This window comes from Scyliorhinus torazame, chromosome 21 (assembly GCF_047496885.1).
Source record: "Scyliorhinus torazame isolate Kashiwa2021f chromosome 21, sScyTor2.1, whole genome shotgun sequence".
Classification (NCBI taxonomy): Eukaryota; Metazoa; Chordata; class Chondrichthyes; order Carcharhiniformes; family Scyliorhinidae; genus Scyliorhinus; species Scyliorhinus torazame.
In genome coordinates this window covers 86,775,508-86,790,423 of record NC_092727.1, presented here as the reverse complement: position 1 = coordinate 86,790,423, position 14,916 = coordinate 86,775,508, and the positions used below count along the sequence as shown (strand labels likewise).

Sequence of the window (14,916 nt, the reverse complement as noted above, 5' to 3'; positions counted from 1 at the left end):
TCTCATACCCTCCACCATTGCAAACAGTGGCAGCCATGTGTACCATCTACAACATGCACTGCAAGAACTCACCAAGGTTCCTTAGACAACAACTTCCAAACCCACAACCACTACCACCTGGAAGGACTAGAATAGCAGATACCTGGGAATCCCACCACCTGGAGGATCCTCTTCAAGTCATTCACTATTCTGACTTGGAAATATATTGCCGTGCCTTCACTGTTGCTGGGGCAACATCTTGGAACTCCCTCCCTAACAGAACAGATGGTTCCAGGAGAAATTTGGGTAGACCCGAGAGGTAAAGACCACCCTGCAGACTATAACTCAACAGGGGCCACCACCTCAAGCATCAGGCCACAGCCCAGTGTATCTTCAGTGTAATGAGTTGAAGTGTGGATAGCTGGGCCTGCTCACTTCAGTTGAAACCTGGGAGGAAGTTGGAGGGTTGAGATTTGCAGGGACTTGATGAAAGACCAACTTCAAAGAGGGAGAAGTTGAAGAAAGGGCATTCTGAGGACCTTGGATGCCTGTAATGATAAAATGGGGCTGGTTGCCTAGAAGACAGCTGAGGAGAAGGACTATTATCCTATAAAAATGTTACACATCACAGGACTGGGACTGCTACCAGTTGCCTTGCAATTATACTGTCTTGTCAGTGATCTCTGTGTTTAGCTTTCCTGTTTCAATAATAATGGGAAATGATCCTTTGGATGTACAGAATTTGAATATTGTTTTAAAAAGAAAAAGAGTCATGTCAAAGCTTTTCATCGTGTACTAATCAGGATAGCTCGATAGAAATTACCAACTGTAATGAGGGAAGAATGGTACATACTGCATGAGACAAGAGTGCTGATTTGTTGGCAAGTGGACTCTGATTGTTGGAGGTATTGCCATGGAGAATGCAGCATGAAACAGTTAACTGTCCAGCTTTGTTGACATTCAACCCGGCTAGTTTGAATGTGTTTGGTCAAATCATTGCCCAGGGAATGAGCCAGAAAATCTGTTTCCCAAGCGTTTGTTTAGTTGAAAGCAGGCTGGGTGATTGGTTCTGCTTTGTAGAACATCTCCACTCAGTCTGCACGCATGACCCCCACCTTCCTGTCATTGCCATTTCAATTCACCATCTTGCTCTCACGCTCACATCTCTCTCCTTGGCCTGTTACATTGTTCCAGTGAAGCCTCATGCAAGCTTGATGGACAGCACCTCATCTTCCAATTAGGCATTTTACAGCTTTCTGAACTCAACATCGAGTTCAACAACTTCAGACCATGAACTCTGCCCTCCATTTTGACCTTTGTTTTACCAATCTTGTTTTTGCTTTCAGACTGAGCTGACGTTTATTCTGCTATTAGCACCTACTTTGGACCTGTGGTTTGTTACTTTACTGCAACCATTACCACTGCCTTTGCCTTTTGTTTCATGACATCTTTGGTATTTAATCTCTCCCACCCTTTAACTCACCCATGGTCTTATCGTTGTTCTACATGAACCGCAACCATTTTTTCAACAGGCTAAACAATTTCTACGACACTCCAGTTCCAAAGAAGAGTCATATTGCACTTGAAACATTGGGCAGGATGTTCTCTTTTAAAAGTGTTGGCTCAGGCCAGCAAAGTAATGCACAGCACACCAGCTACATTGCTGGCTTTTCTCACCACATTTTCCAGTGGTTAGAAAAAAACAAATGCTGTAGGAGTCCTCCACGCCCCGACGCTAATGGGGAAGTTTTTTTTGACAGGCCCCATTGGCAATGTTGGCTTTCCAGAGACTTGGGTGCCATCAGGGCAACCTGACCTCCAGCACTAACAATCACAGACATAGAACATACAGTGCAGAAGGAGGCCATTCGGCCCATCGAGTCTGCACTGACCTACTTAAGCCCTCACTTCCACCCTATCTCCATAACCCCACCTAACCTTTTTGGTCACTAAGAGCAACTTATCATGGCCAATCCACCTAACCTGCACGTCTTTGGACTGTGGGAGGACACCGCATCCGGAGGAAACCCACGCAGACACGGGTAGAATGTGCAGATTCCGCACAGACTGTGATCCAGCGGGGAATCGAACCTGGGACCTTGGCGCTGTGAAGCCACAGTGCTATCCACTTGTGCAACCATGCGGCCCACTTGGAAAATAGTGGCATGCTCACAACTCACAGCAATTTAATGTGCCAATCAAAGCATAAAACCTCACCACAGGCAGGGGGCACGCTAGGTACTGCCTCTCTCTCTCTCTCTCTCTCTCTCTTCCTCCTCCCCCCCCCCCCCCCCCCCCCCCCCGAGGGCTGTGCTTACCTGTGCACCCTCCGTGGGGTCTCTTCGCCTGGGTCATGTTGCGCCAGACCCACCATGTCGGTGAGGGATGATTTCCCAATGTGGAGGGGTGATACAGCAGGGAATACAGTCCGCTAATCAAGACTTAAATTTATTTAAATGAGATTCCTGACCTTCCTGGGTGGAAACCACATTACATCAATGGTGAAGGGCGGGACGATCATGTTCTGAGATCTCATCAGCGAGAATCTCGTTTTTGGCATCCCATGGGATTTTTGCGCCCATGCCGCTATTTGCGATGGCCGCAAAATCACAGCCTCTAACTCGGTTTCTCACTCCAACGATACTACCGGACCTGGTGAGTTTTCCCAGCACTTTCTGTTTTTATTTCAGACTCCAAAGTTTAAAGAGTTCCGTTTCTGGGCCAAAGAGATTGATTGGCATTGCATTATTGACTATCACGTTGTTGACATAAACACTTACACTGTTAATTGCCGGATTTAAGGCTCTGTGATGTGTTTATTGGGCCATTAACACGCAAACCAGCAAATTCTTAAAAATCGCTGGGCGACCACGGGCTGCTATTTTTATGTCAATCATATTGTTAAGGTTAACAGGCGGTGGATATTGATTAATTTATTGTCTTGGGCACAGGGGTTGTCAATTAGCTAAATTGGTCATTTGTCTTAGTCGGCTGAAAAAAGTATGAAAATGGATTGTTGGGAGGTAGAAGGCAATTACAAAATAAAGTTCTCTCGTCTCTGTACTACATATACGTGAACCACAATTGAAGAATACATTTTACTGTGGTGCAAACTTTTAACCCACCTTAAGGGTGCGATTTCCCACTGCGTTGTGCCCAGCGCTGATCCTGTTACTACAGATGCATAGTAGGAGAGGCCAAAAATGGGTTTTGCGCCTGGTGCCAAAAGGCATGCAATGCACCCCACCTGCTACACCCAATGCGATTAGCATATTTAAATGAACCATTAAGTTCATTTAAATAAGCACAGCCCATTTGAGGTCACAGTCTCCTGGCTCCTGGGATTTACCGGCCCCGCTGGCAAGGCCTCCCAAATTAGTACTGGTCTCCAAAAACGGAAACTAGATGTGATAGTCATGCGGCGGGCTCTGAGTCCATTAGAGCCCCCAAGTGGACAGGAACAGGGTAGGGCAGTGCCCTGGTAGTGCCCCAGGCACCCTAGCAGTGCCAACACGGCATTGCAGGGGTGCCATGTTGGTATTGCCTGGGTGCCAGGTGGGCACTATCAGGCTACCATGGGGTGCTGCCAAGGGGCAGGGTCTCAGGGGACCATTCCAATGAAAGTGGGGGGTGAAGGGGGTTATGAAATGTGGGGGAGTGAGGGGGAGATTGAAAGCTGGGGGCCCCTCACCAACCCTATAGTAGTGCATGTTCACTTTGAGAGAGGGGGGGGGGTGCGATGCCCAGATGTCAATGAGGAAGGTTGGATGTGGGGCCAAGTCATACTCCTGCCTGGGTCGTGTGTGTGTGTGGGGGGAGTCATCCGGACATTTAGTGGTGGGGGAAAGGTTGTCCCTCTGGGGTCAAGGGCTGGGGATGTTGCCTATGTCAACGGGGGGTCGCAACGTCCATAGGTGAAGGGTATGGTGGAGACCCTGAACCTCACTTTGAGATCAGGGCAGCCTTCAAAAATGGCACCCTGATCTCTGAGGAACAGGTCTTGCCAGCATTTGTAGCTCCTCACTGAAGAAAAAATTGAAGCTCCCCAAGCAACAAAAAAATGACCAAGAGTGGGTGAATACACATCTGGATCCTGCCCAAACACCTGGCGGGAATCGCCCTGCGAAACCCGCCCAAATTGACAGTTGCCTTTTTTGGGGAGAATTGCATCCTTTTTCACTGTCGCCAAGGTGCCTTTGAATGTAACATGTAAAAAGGACATGTGTAAGGGCATGGTAAATTTTAACATGGAAAAAGGACATAGGCAACTATTCAACAGGCTTGCCAACAGGTAATGAACCAATTGGTCTGAAGACAGCAATTGATCCTCTATGCCAATTTGCTCAAATGGAGAGGAATGAAAGTAAAACCACATCACCTTAGCTTGTGGAACTATTGGAGTTTGAAGTTGACACAACAAAATATGAAGAGGGACTGTTTCCAAAGTTCAAAAAGCGAGACCGTACCGTACATTGTTAAATGTGAACATGTACATTTTTTTCCAGCAAGCGCTATGGGAGTTTTGTTATTTTATATCTAGTTACAATGACTTGTTGAAGGAAAAGAAAACCTGGGGCGGGATTCTCCTCTACCCGGCGGGGCGGGCCGTACCGGCGCCGAGGAGTGGCGTGAACCACTCCGGCATCGGGCCGCCCGGAAGGTGCAGAATCCTCCGGAGAATTCGGCAGCCGGCGTCGGGGTGGGATTCATGCCCCCCCCCCCTCAACCTCCCCCGGCAATTCTCCGACCCGGCGGGGGGTCGGAGAATCCCGCCCCTGTTCTTTTATGTCTGACATGAATGAACATTTAGCGATAGCAAGGACGTGATTCAGCGGACTTGAGTTAAAGTCCGCTGAACGGTGCTTTTAGTGGGGTGCTCAATGGCACATTGTTTTACCCCGGGAGATTCCACCACTGGGGCCGCACTGAGAGTGACTTTTTAAAAAAATTATAAATTTAGGGTACCCAATTCTTTTTTTCCCAATTAAGGGGCAATTTATTGTGGCCAATCTGCACATCTTTGGGTTGTGGGGGTGAGACCCACGCAGACACTTGAAGAATGTGCAAACTACATAGGGACAGTGACTCGGGGCCGGGACCAAACCCGGTTCCTTGGTGCCTTGAGGCAGTGCCGCACTTAGGGTGATTGAGCTCGCCAGCAGGAAGGCTCCTTGCAGATCGGGCGCCATTTTGGAAGTCTGTTCCAATCTTCTCCCCCGCCAATTAGCTAAATTGGTCATTTGTCTTAGTCGGCTGAAAAAAGTATGAAAATGGATTGTTGGGAGGTAGAAGGCAGAGATCTGTAATGCTGCATCCTGTGAACAAATCAACTATCAAGGAAGGGATTTGTGTCTAGTTTTATAATTTACTATCTGGCTTGGATCTAAACATGAGCAAGGTATGCGAAGCAAGTGGCGATAACAATGTAACTAGCAGCGAGCTCTGGAGATTTGCAATTCACAGCGTATCCCTTAATCCCCTGAACATTCTGGCTGATTTGCACATTAAATTGCTGTGTGTTGTGAGCATGCCACTAGTTTCCAAGCAAGATCTAGTCCATTGTTTCCACAAATTAGTTTTGAACATTCCATACGTATTAAGGTTACACTCCTGCTAATATATTTCGACCCGGTAACTGTTAGTGGTGTACTAGGCGATGAAGGGTTAAACATTTGCCTGAAATATCTCTTTGGAGTTTTAGTAGGAACAGTAACACAGTAAATAGGTTAATACCTTCACTGACAAGGAAGCTTAAAATAACTGCCTGAAGACTGGTAAAGCTTTGTACACAAGTGGCCACGTGCTTGGCATCTTGCAAGAATAGCTTCTTATATTGAGGAGAGGAAAAGCTAATGCTTTGTATGGTGTTTTGTATAGAATTACACAAATCAATCACCCAGAAATAGGCCATTCAGCCCAACTGGTCTATGCTGGGCCTTTATTGGGGTTCTGTTTCTGTATTTGGATGCTTTTACAGTACTAGAATACAACTGACTGTGAGAAGGTAAACATTCAAACAATGCCTTTCACAACCATGTGCTAAAAATAAAGATTAAATAGATTCAAATAAAGTTTCAGAGAAGTTGTCCCGTGAATTAAAAAAAAGACGTCATTCCAGACCCTGCAGGGCTTCGACACATTCTAGCTCCAATGGGCAGCCTGAAAGGAGCAGTTATGATGTTGCTAGGAAACTTGAATCCTAAACAAAACCTTTGTCACGGAACAAGATTGGTAGTTAAGAAGCTGGTTTCTTCGATGATAGGTGTAGAAATTATAGCAGGCGAATTTTAAGGAAATAGGGAGTGTTTAATTCCTCGAATAATATTGAATCAGTCAGATGTAAAGCAGTCTTTTTAACACAGGAACGTGGCCTTCCCCAATTAGACTTTTATATTCTATCAATATGAACAAGTTACAAGGCCAGATTCTTGACCAATTTGTATTTACAAATTGTTTTTACTCCTGGACAGCTCTATTTAGCCTTTCTGGTGAGAAGCTTTGATGTTCCGTCTTTGGTGAAAGAATATCTAGAAATCCTGCATGTAAAGAAGTTCTGTTGAATTAAAGATACTGGCTCTCAGCCGGCGGGAACTCGGCATGGAAGGGTCGTGGGGCGGCCTGTGGGGGAGGAGGGGGGGGTCCGACCCTGGGGGGGCCTCCGATGTGGCCTGGCCTGCGATTGTGGCCCACCGATCGGCGGGCCGGCCTCTCTGGCTGGGGGCCTCCTTTCTTCCGCGCTGGCCCCTGTAGTCCTGGGCCATGTTGCGTCGGGGCGGCGCGTTGAAGGAAGCCACTGCGCATGTGCGGATCCCGCAACGCCCAGTTGAAGCCGGGATCAGCAGCTGGAGTGGCGTGAACCGCTCCAGTGCCTTGCCAGCCCCCTGTAGGGGCCAGAATTGCTGATCCTGAGGCAGTATTGACGCCGTCGAGACACGCGATGGCATTTCCAACGGCGTCAACACCTCAGGATCACAGACTCCCGCCCCAAATTTTCCATTCTCGCTCATAATGGAACCCGTCACGGATGAGACCGGAGAAAACAGCCCATTAATATGACCGCAAATATTTTGCAGGATTTTGCTAGTTTAAATAGTATGTGTACTGGCTTAGCAAAGTGTTTTATATCTGAACCAGTTTGGTTGATTTTAAGAACATTTTTAATATGCCTTTGTCAGCATAATCAGTTGATTCCTTGTTAATTGAGAGGTTCTGCATGTGCCGCATGAGCAAAATTGCAACATGTTGCTTGTTTAGGACTTAATGAATCTGTTTTACTGGGCTGAATTTTACGCTAGGAGTGAGGACCTGCCACCTGGTGTAAAAGTCTGATGTGACCTCGCTCAGATTGTCCCGCTCACCTTGCAGCTATCTGACAGCTGCTGAGTTGTGAAGAAACTTGAGGTGTGACTTCTGCCTGCAACAGCCCCACCCCAGGAGTGGTGGTCAATGCTGGGACAGCAGCGAGGCCCAAAGGGAACTGCGCTGCGATGGGGCCAATATTGAAAATAAGCCTATGGTCTCTTCGGGGCCAGGCTGGAGAGAGAAAGATGTGGGACTGACTGGGGTGAGCAGGGCAGGTGGAGAGTGGAAAAATGGGGGGGGGGGGGGGTGAGGAGGTACATTTGGGAGAGGGACCTCCAATTGTCACACAAGACCCAGCAGGACGAAAGGAGGTACCCTCCAAACACTTGCTAGCTTCCCCCCCTACCTGATGTAAAGTCACAGTGGCGTCAGGAGGAGGCACTTAACTGGTCTTTCGTTGACCCACAAGCGCTCTGGCTGTGCGATGCCACTCCCACCACTGGTAAAATTGCAGTGGGGTAGGCAGGTAGGTGCCGTGAATAGCACCATTGGCACAGGGTCCTATTTTACCTCTCTTTCCTTCTCTCCACCACGCCCCCCCCCCCCCCCCCCCCCCCCCACCCCCGCCTCTGTCGCCTGTCCTTGGGAAGGGCCATATAATTCAGCCCAGTGTGTGAAGAGGAAGTTATCTATATTTTATTGGAGTAGTTTTGCAATCTGGGAAAAACATTGGCAAAATTGTTTCAGCTTTAACCTTTTTTAATACAGTTGACATCCTGGTTCATTAGTTAGATTTATCAGAGAGTTGGGAGCTGCTGTAGCCTCAATGGGGACTCAATGGCATTTTGAGAAAGTCTTTAATGCTTCACTTCCAAAATCTGGGTTAAATTACTCCAGGTATTGATGGGATGTGTCTCTCTTCTACCTTCATTCTGTTAAGCTGCCATGTGACAGAAGGATGGACAATTTGAGGCCTAGGGGACATGTGGGCACATCATACAACTGGTACTAACTGGCAGCCCCAAGGCTGGAGATTGGCTAACACTGGGACCGAAATGTACAGTGATACAAGAAGTATCACGATAAGTACGTACTGGTCAGGCAGGGAGGAAGGCGTCGAGTGAGGGAACCGTGGTTTACCAAAGAAGTGGAATCTCTTGTTAAGAGGAAGAAGGAGGCCTATGTGAAGATGAGGTGTTAAGTTTCAGTTGGGGCGATGGATAGTTACAAGGAAGGATCTAAAGAGAGAGCTAAGACGAGCAAGATGGGGACATGAGAAGTATTTGGCAGGTAGGATCAAGGAAAACCCAAAAGCTTTCTATAGGTATGTCAGGAATAAAAGAATGACTAGGGTAAGAGTAGGGCCAGTCAAGGACAGGGATGAGAAGTTGTGTGTGGAGTCTGAAGAGATAGGCGAGATACTAAATGAATATTTTTCGTCAGTATTCACTCAGGAAAAAGATAATGTTGTGGAGGAGAATGCTGAGCCCCAGGCTAATAGAATAGATGGCATTGAGGTACGTAGGGAAGAGGTGTTGGCAATTCTGGACAGGCTGAAAATAGATAAGTCCCCGGGGCCTGATGGGATTTATCCTAGGATTCTTTGGGAAGCCAGGGAAGAGATTGCTGGGCCTTTGGCTTTGATTTTTATGTCATCATTGGCTACAGGAATAGTGCCAGAGGACTGGAGGATAGCAAATGTGGTCCCTTTGTTCAAAAAGGGGAGCAGAGACAACCCTGGCAACTATAGACCGGTGAGCCTCACGTCTGTTATGGGTAAAGTCTTGGAGGGGATTATAAGAGACAAGATTTATAATCATCTAGATAGGAATAATATGATCAGGGATAGTCAGCATGGCTTTGTGAAGGGTAGGTCATGCCTCACAAACCTTATCGAGTTCTTTGAGAAGGTGACTGAACAGGTAGACGAGGGTAGAGCAGTTGATGTGTTGTATATGGATTTCAGTAAAGCGTTTGATAAGGTTCCCCACGGTAGGCTATTGCAGAAAATACGGAGGCTGGGGATTGAGGGTGATTTAGAGATGTGGATCAGAAATTGGCTAGCTGAAAGAAGACAGAGGGTGGTGGTTGATGGGAAATGTTCAGAATGGAGTTCAGTTACAAGTGGAGCACCACAAGGATCTGTTCTGGGGCCGTTGCTGTTTGTCATTTTTATCAATGACCTAGAGGAGGGCGCAGAAGGGTGGGTGAGTAAATTTGCAGACGACACTAAAGTCGGTGGTGTTGTCGACAGTGCGGAAGGATGTAGCAGGTTACAGAGGGATATAGATAAGCTGCAGAGCTGGGCTGAGAGGTGGCAAATGGAGTTTAATGTAGAGATGTGTGAGGTGATTCACTTTGGAAGGAATAACAGGAATGCGGAATATTTGGCTAATGGTAAAGTTCTTGGAAGTGTGGATGAGCAGAGGGATCTAGGTGTCCATGTGCATAGATCCCTGAAAGTTGCCACCCAGATTGATAGGGTTGTGAAGAAGGCCTATGGAGTGTTGGCCTTTATTGGTAGAGGGATTGAGTTCCGGAGTCATGAGGTCATGTTGCAGCTGTACAAAACTCTGGTACGGCCGCATTTGGAGTATTGCGTACAGTTCTGGTCACTGCATTATAGGAAGGACGTGGAAGCTTTGGATTGGGTGCAGAGGAGATTTACCAGGATGTTGCCTGGTCTGGAGGGAAAATCTTATGAGGAAAGGCTGATGGACTTGAGGTTGTTTTCGTTAGAGAGAAGAAGGTTAAGAGGAGACTTAATAGAGGCATACAAAATGATCAGGGGGTTAGATAGGGTGGACAGTGAGAGCCTTCTCCCGCGGATGGAAATGGCTAGCACGAGGGGACATAGCTTTAAACTGAGGGGTAATAGATATAGGACAGAGGTAGGTTCTTTACGCAAAGAGTGGTGAGGCCGTGGAATGCCCTACCTGCAACAGTAGTGAACTCGCCAACATTGAAGGCATTTAAAAGTTTATTGGATAAGCATATGGATGATAATGGCATAGTGTAGGTTAGATGGCCTTTGTTTCGGTGCAACATCGTGGGCCGAAGGGCCTGTACTGCGCTGTATCGTTCTATGTTCTATGTTCTAAGTGCTGCTGGAGGAGAAAAAGCAAAGCTGCTGACAGTGATATGACTGTGATGTAGTTGTATTTTAAGCTGTTCAAACCGAAGGGAGAGGGTTTGACTGGAATTAGGTCACAAGTCAGTCATGATCTCATTAAATGGCGGTACAGGCTCGAGGGACTGAATGGCGTACTCCTGTTCCAATGTTCCTCTGTTCTTATGACTTGCGCACTGATATGATTTTATTTTAATCAGTCAATGTATGTTTCACAGATAAGAGTCTCCACGCATCCTACCACTACTGTTGATTTTATTGTTAACTGATTTAGTTGGTTGAAGTCAGTGGTGAACCATAAATGTGACACCCTCCTCCACCTTTCCAACTTGCTCTCCTCCTTGTTACACTCATAAAAAACAATGTTTTTGAACTTGCTTTTGACCACTTTTTCTAATATCTCCTTCAATATCTCAATGTTTTGTCTCAATCCATAGTCCCACCCAGCCGCAGGTTCGTCATAGATCATTCAATATTTTGTTCTGAAGTGGCACATTGGGCTTCGCAGACTAATTGGCACCAGAGTAGTTAACGTGGTGAGATACATGTGCACCCAGGTGTTGCCCAACAGTTGACAAGTTACGGTTCAGCTGAACTGGAAAGACAAAGGATAGAAGTTTGAAGTACTTAATCGCATCGGTATTCTGATATCTAACTGGCCACTCACCCAATTGTTTGTGAGACAAAAACAAACCATGCTGGACAATCTCAGAAGGTCTGGCAGCATCTGCAGAGAGAGAGAGTGGAGCTCACAGGCGCAATCGTCCCAAAAGGGAACAAAGTCCCTGAGCGAGCACGTTTAGCCACATGTTTCCCAGTACTCGCAGTGCTGAGAAACATGTGGCTATTCAAAGCGATTCCCCTTGCAACATCTCACAAGATTGCATGAGGTGATCCTGAGAATAGGATCTCCCGGCGCAGTGAGCTGTTTTTCCGGTGTATGGTGCTGGAGAATCGCCTCCCCATGTTTCCATTGTGAATATGACTCTTTGTCAAAGCTAGAGAGAACAGGAAATAGGGGGCTGGATTCTCCGATTTTGCAGATAAGTGCCAACGCCGGCATGGGAACTGTGGCGTTCTATGACACCAAAATCGGCGCCGAACCCTCACCGATTCCAGGACCGGTGAGGGGCGAGCAGCAGCGCCGGGTAAAACCCCTGGTTCCTGTGCCAAAAACGGCCGGAGAATTCCAGGTCCGTGGCTGCGCATGCGCATGGCAACTATCTGCAGCGGTTGTGCCGTACAACATGGCGCCGGCTGTGCGTGGACCTGACCTGCAAGATAGTTCCCACCTGGACCCCTTCCCTCGCCACCCCCGGACCACTCCCCACCAGTGCCCCCAGACCTCACTGATGCCCGCCCGGCCAGCGGCACAGCTCCCTCCCGACTGTGGGGACACAGTCCGCAGCTGCCAATCGAGGTTGACGAAAACTTGGAGTACAAGTGATCTGCGCCGTCGTGATCTCGGCGCATTGCGGGAGGGCCTTCAGGTGATGTCCTGAGGCCGTCCCAACGGCATGCGGCGCACTCACCGATGACTTTGTTTTGGAGGGGCGGAGCATTCGAAAAAAGGCGCCGTTCCCGATTCGTTTGTAAAAAAGGATTCTCCGCTGGTCACCAATTACGATATCGACGTAGGGCAACGGACAATCCCGCCCAGGATCCTATTTCCAGTTATTTCCAGAGAGCAAAGAGCCACCCAGTTAGCTCCAATCTCTCTCCACAGATGCTGGCCGGTCATTGGGATTCTCTTTTCCCACTGGCAACGCAACCCCGCCCGCAGGTTTCCTGGCGACGTGGGGTGGCATTAATGGGAAATCCCATTGACAACTGACAGGAAGATAGGATCCTGGCACCAGCAAATGGCACACCACCATGAAACCCACGGCTGGGGGACCAGAGAGTCCAGTCTGCTGTCAGACCTGCTGACATTGTCCAGCATTTTCTGTTTTTATTTCCGATTCCAGCATCTGCAGTAATTTGCTTTTATCATTGTTTGTGGGGGCTCGCTCTGTGCAAAGTAGCTGCGATGTTCAGCTAAAAGTAAAAGTGACAGTACTTCAAAATAACAAATTATACATGAAGCATTTTGGGGCATTTCTGAGAATCATGGCAATATATTCTGCAAATGCCTTCAAGATACTTTTGCCAAAATTAATCTGTCAATGAAGATATTAATTCTGGACATACTTGGACTCCTTTGCTAGGGGATTTTGTATCAATAACAATAATCATCTTTATTGTCACAAGTAGGCTCACTACAATGAAGTTACTGTAAAAAGCCCTGAGTCACCACATTCCAGTGCCTATTCGGGTACACGGAGGGAGAATTCAGAATGTCCAAATTACCTAACAGAACGTCTTTCGGGACTTGTGGGAGGAAACCAGAGCACCTGGGGGAAACACACGCAGACACGGGGAGAACGTGCAGACCCGCACAGACAGTGACCCAAGCTGGGAATCAAACTTGGGACCCTGGCGCTGTGAAGCATCAGTGCTAACCGCTGTACTACCATGAGCCAATTGGTCTGCTTTTGCTCCATCACCTGGATACCAGTGATAGAAAATGTTCTGATAATTCCCTTGCTCCATCACAGGATTATATATTCAACTATTGGAGGTTAAACCTGATCCCGCCCAGTTGCCCATACATTAGCACTTTCTGAGTAAGGATTGCTAGGTAGTGCTTAGGGCTGCTATGTGGCCCGTTTGGCATTAAATAGCAACTATTTCAAGAGGGCAAGAATCCTCCTGGTGCTCTTAATCAACTTTGTTACCCTCGCACACCAATAAAAGCTGATTAACTGGGCCTTCATCTCATTGGTAACTGTGACCAAAATGATTGCTGCATTTTTTTTTATTCGTTCATGGGAAGTGGACATCGCAGGTTGTGCCAGCATTTATTGGCCACCCCTTATTGCCTTTGAGGAGACAGTTAAGAGTCAACCACACTGCTGTGGGTCTGTAGACCAGACCAGGTAAAGACAGCAGATTTCCTTCCCTAAAGGACATTAGTGAACCGGATGGGTTTTTATGACAATCAACAATGGTTTCATGATCATTATTAGACTTTTAATTCCAGATTTTTAAAAAAATTGAATTCAAATTTCACCATCTGCCATGGTGGAATTTGAATCTGGGCCTACAGAGCATTTTGTGTCTCTGGTTTACTAGTCCAGTGACAATACCGCTATGCCACCACCTCCCCACACTTGGATAATAGACGTTACACTTTAAAGTGATTTTTGGATGTAAACCCTTTGATCTCTTTGTGCTTAAAGCATATATTCCTCTATATGCTGATTAAGTGGAAGTATTAATGGTTGCTCAGTCTCTTCCCTAGCCTTGTTTTTATGTATAAATATTAACCATTCCTGGTGATTGTATTTCTCTTGCCTTGGTTCCATATGTCTTGAACTTGCATCTAGTCTAGTCAGGCAATGCTGACTAGTGGATGAATCATGAATGAATGGTGCAAGTGGAGAAGGCCATTCTCAGGGTGCCCTGGCCAACATTCCTCCCTCAACCAGCAGCACAAAAGACAGATTAACTCATCAGTCATGCACTTGTTGTTTGTAAAATCTGAGGAATTGGCTGTTGTGTCTGTTGCCATAACAAATATGACTTTTTTGGAAAGTGAACCGGAGGCTATAAAACACTTTGTGATGCTTTGAGGGCACCATAAGTCAATCCAAATTTTTTATTTGTTAAGTAAATTATAAAATTACATCGCTCAAAAGCACCACTTGGCTTGAGCCAAAGGTTTACTTTGTCAGTTGTGAAGTGGTTTGGGACATCTGAAGTGGTGGAAGATGCCGTGGAAACGTAAGTTCCTTTTTGTTTCTAAATGGATTTAGCGGAATCTCACTTTGTTTTATTTATTTGTGTTTTTGAAGGAATCTGAAGAAAAATCTGAGTCAGTGTATCAGAATGTCACAGAACTGAGGCAGGAGCTTGCAGGAGAACAGTTGGATCTTAGCAGTAATTCAACCAGTCAGCTGGAAGAATGGGAAACTCATACTGACCAGGCAACTGGACAACCCTTTTACTATAACGTAGTGACTGCAGAGACCACCTGGGACTCTCCGTTTAATAGCCCAGACAGAAAGGAGCCGCAAACCCCACCGTCCTGCTCTCCCAGCACAAGCAGTCCCTTTGTGGGATGGGAATCGCATCTCGATGAAGTTAGTGGTCAGCCCTACTACTACAACCCTGTAACTGGGGAGACGACGTGGGAACCACCAGATCAACAGGAGGAAGAAACGACCGATTGCATGGATAATCAGAGGGTATGTGACCTTTGCTGGAGGGCACATTTTTATGCATAACCGTTTTGTGTCTCTGACAAGATCGGCCCACTATGAGCGCAGAATCGAGAGTTTGGGTTCAAAGATCGGAAGCATCCAGAGCATTTTCCTTCCATTCATTTTAATGGATGGAAAATACTCTGAGGCCCAGTGAAGTTGTTGCTCAGCCAAAGCCATATGCTGAGAAGGCAGATTGAT

At 47.0% G+C, this 14,916-nt stretch overlaps 1 protein-coding gene across 4 annotated transcripts in view; it reads left to right on the top strand.

The window, feature by feature from the left end:
• The window catches only part of LOC140398388 (rho GTPase-activating protein 27-like), a 394,188-nt gene that overhangs the window by 284,437 nt on the left and 94,835 nt on the right, over positions 1-14,916 (top strand). For all 4 annotated transcript variants that reach the window (XM_072487020.1, XM_072487021.1, XM_072487023.1 and 1 more), the window contains one exon: positions 14,308-14,700. In XM_072487020.1, coding sequence (XP_072343121.1) covers positions 14,308-14,700 — 393 coding nt within the window. The remainder of the gene's footprint in view (positions 1-14,307; positions 14,701-14,916) is intronic.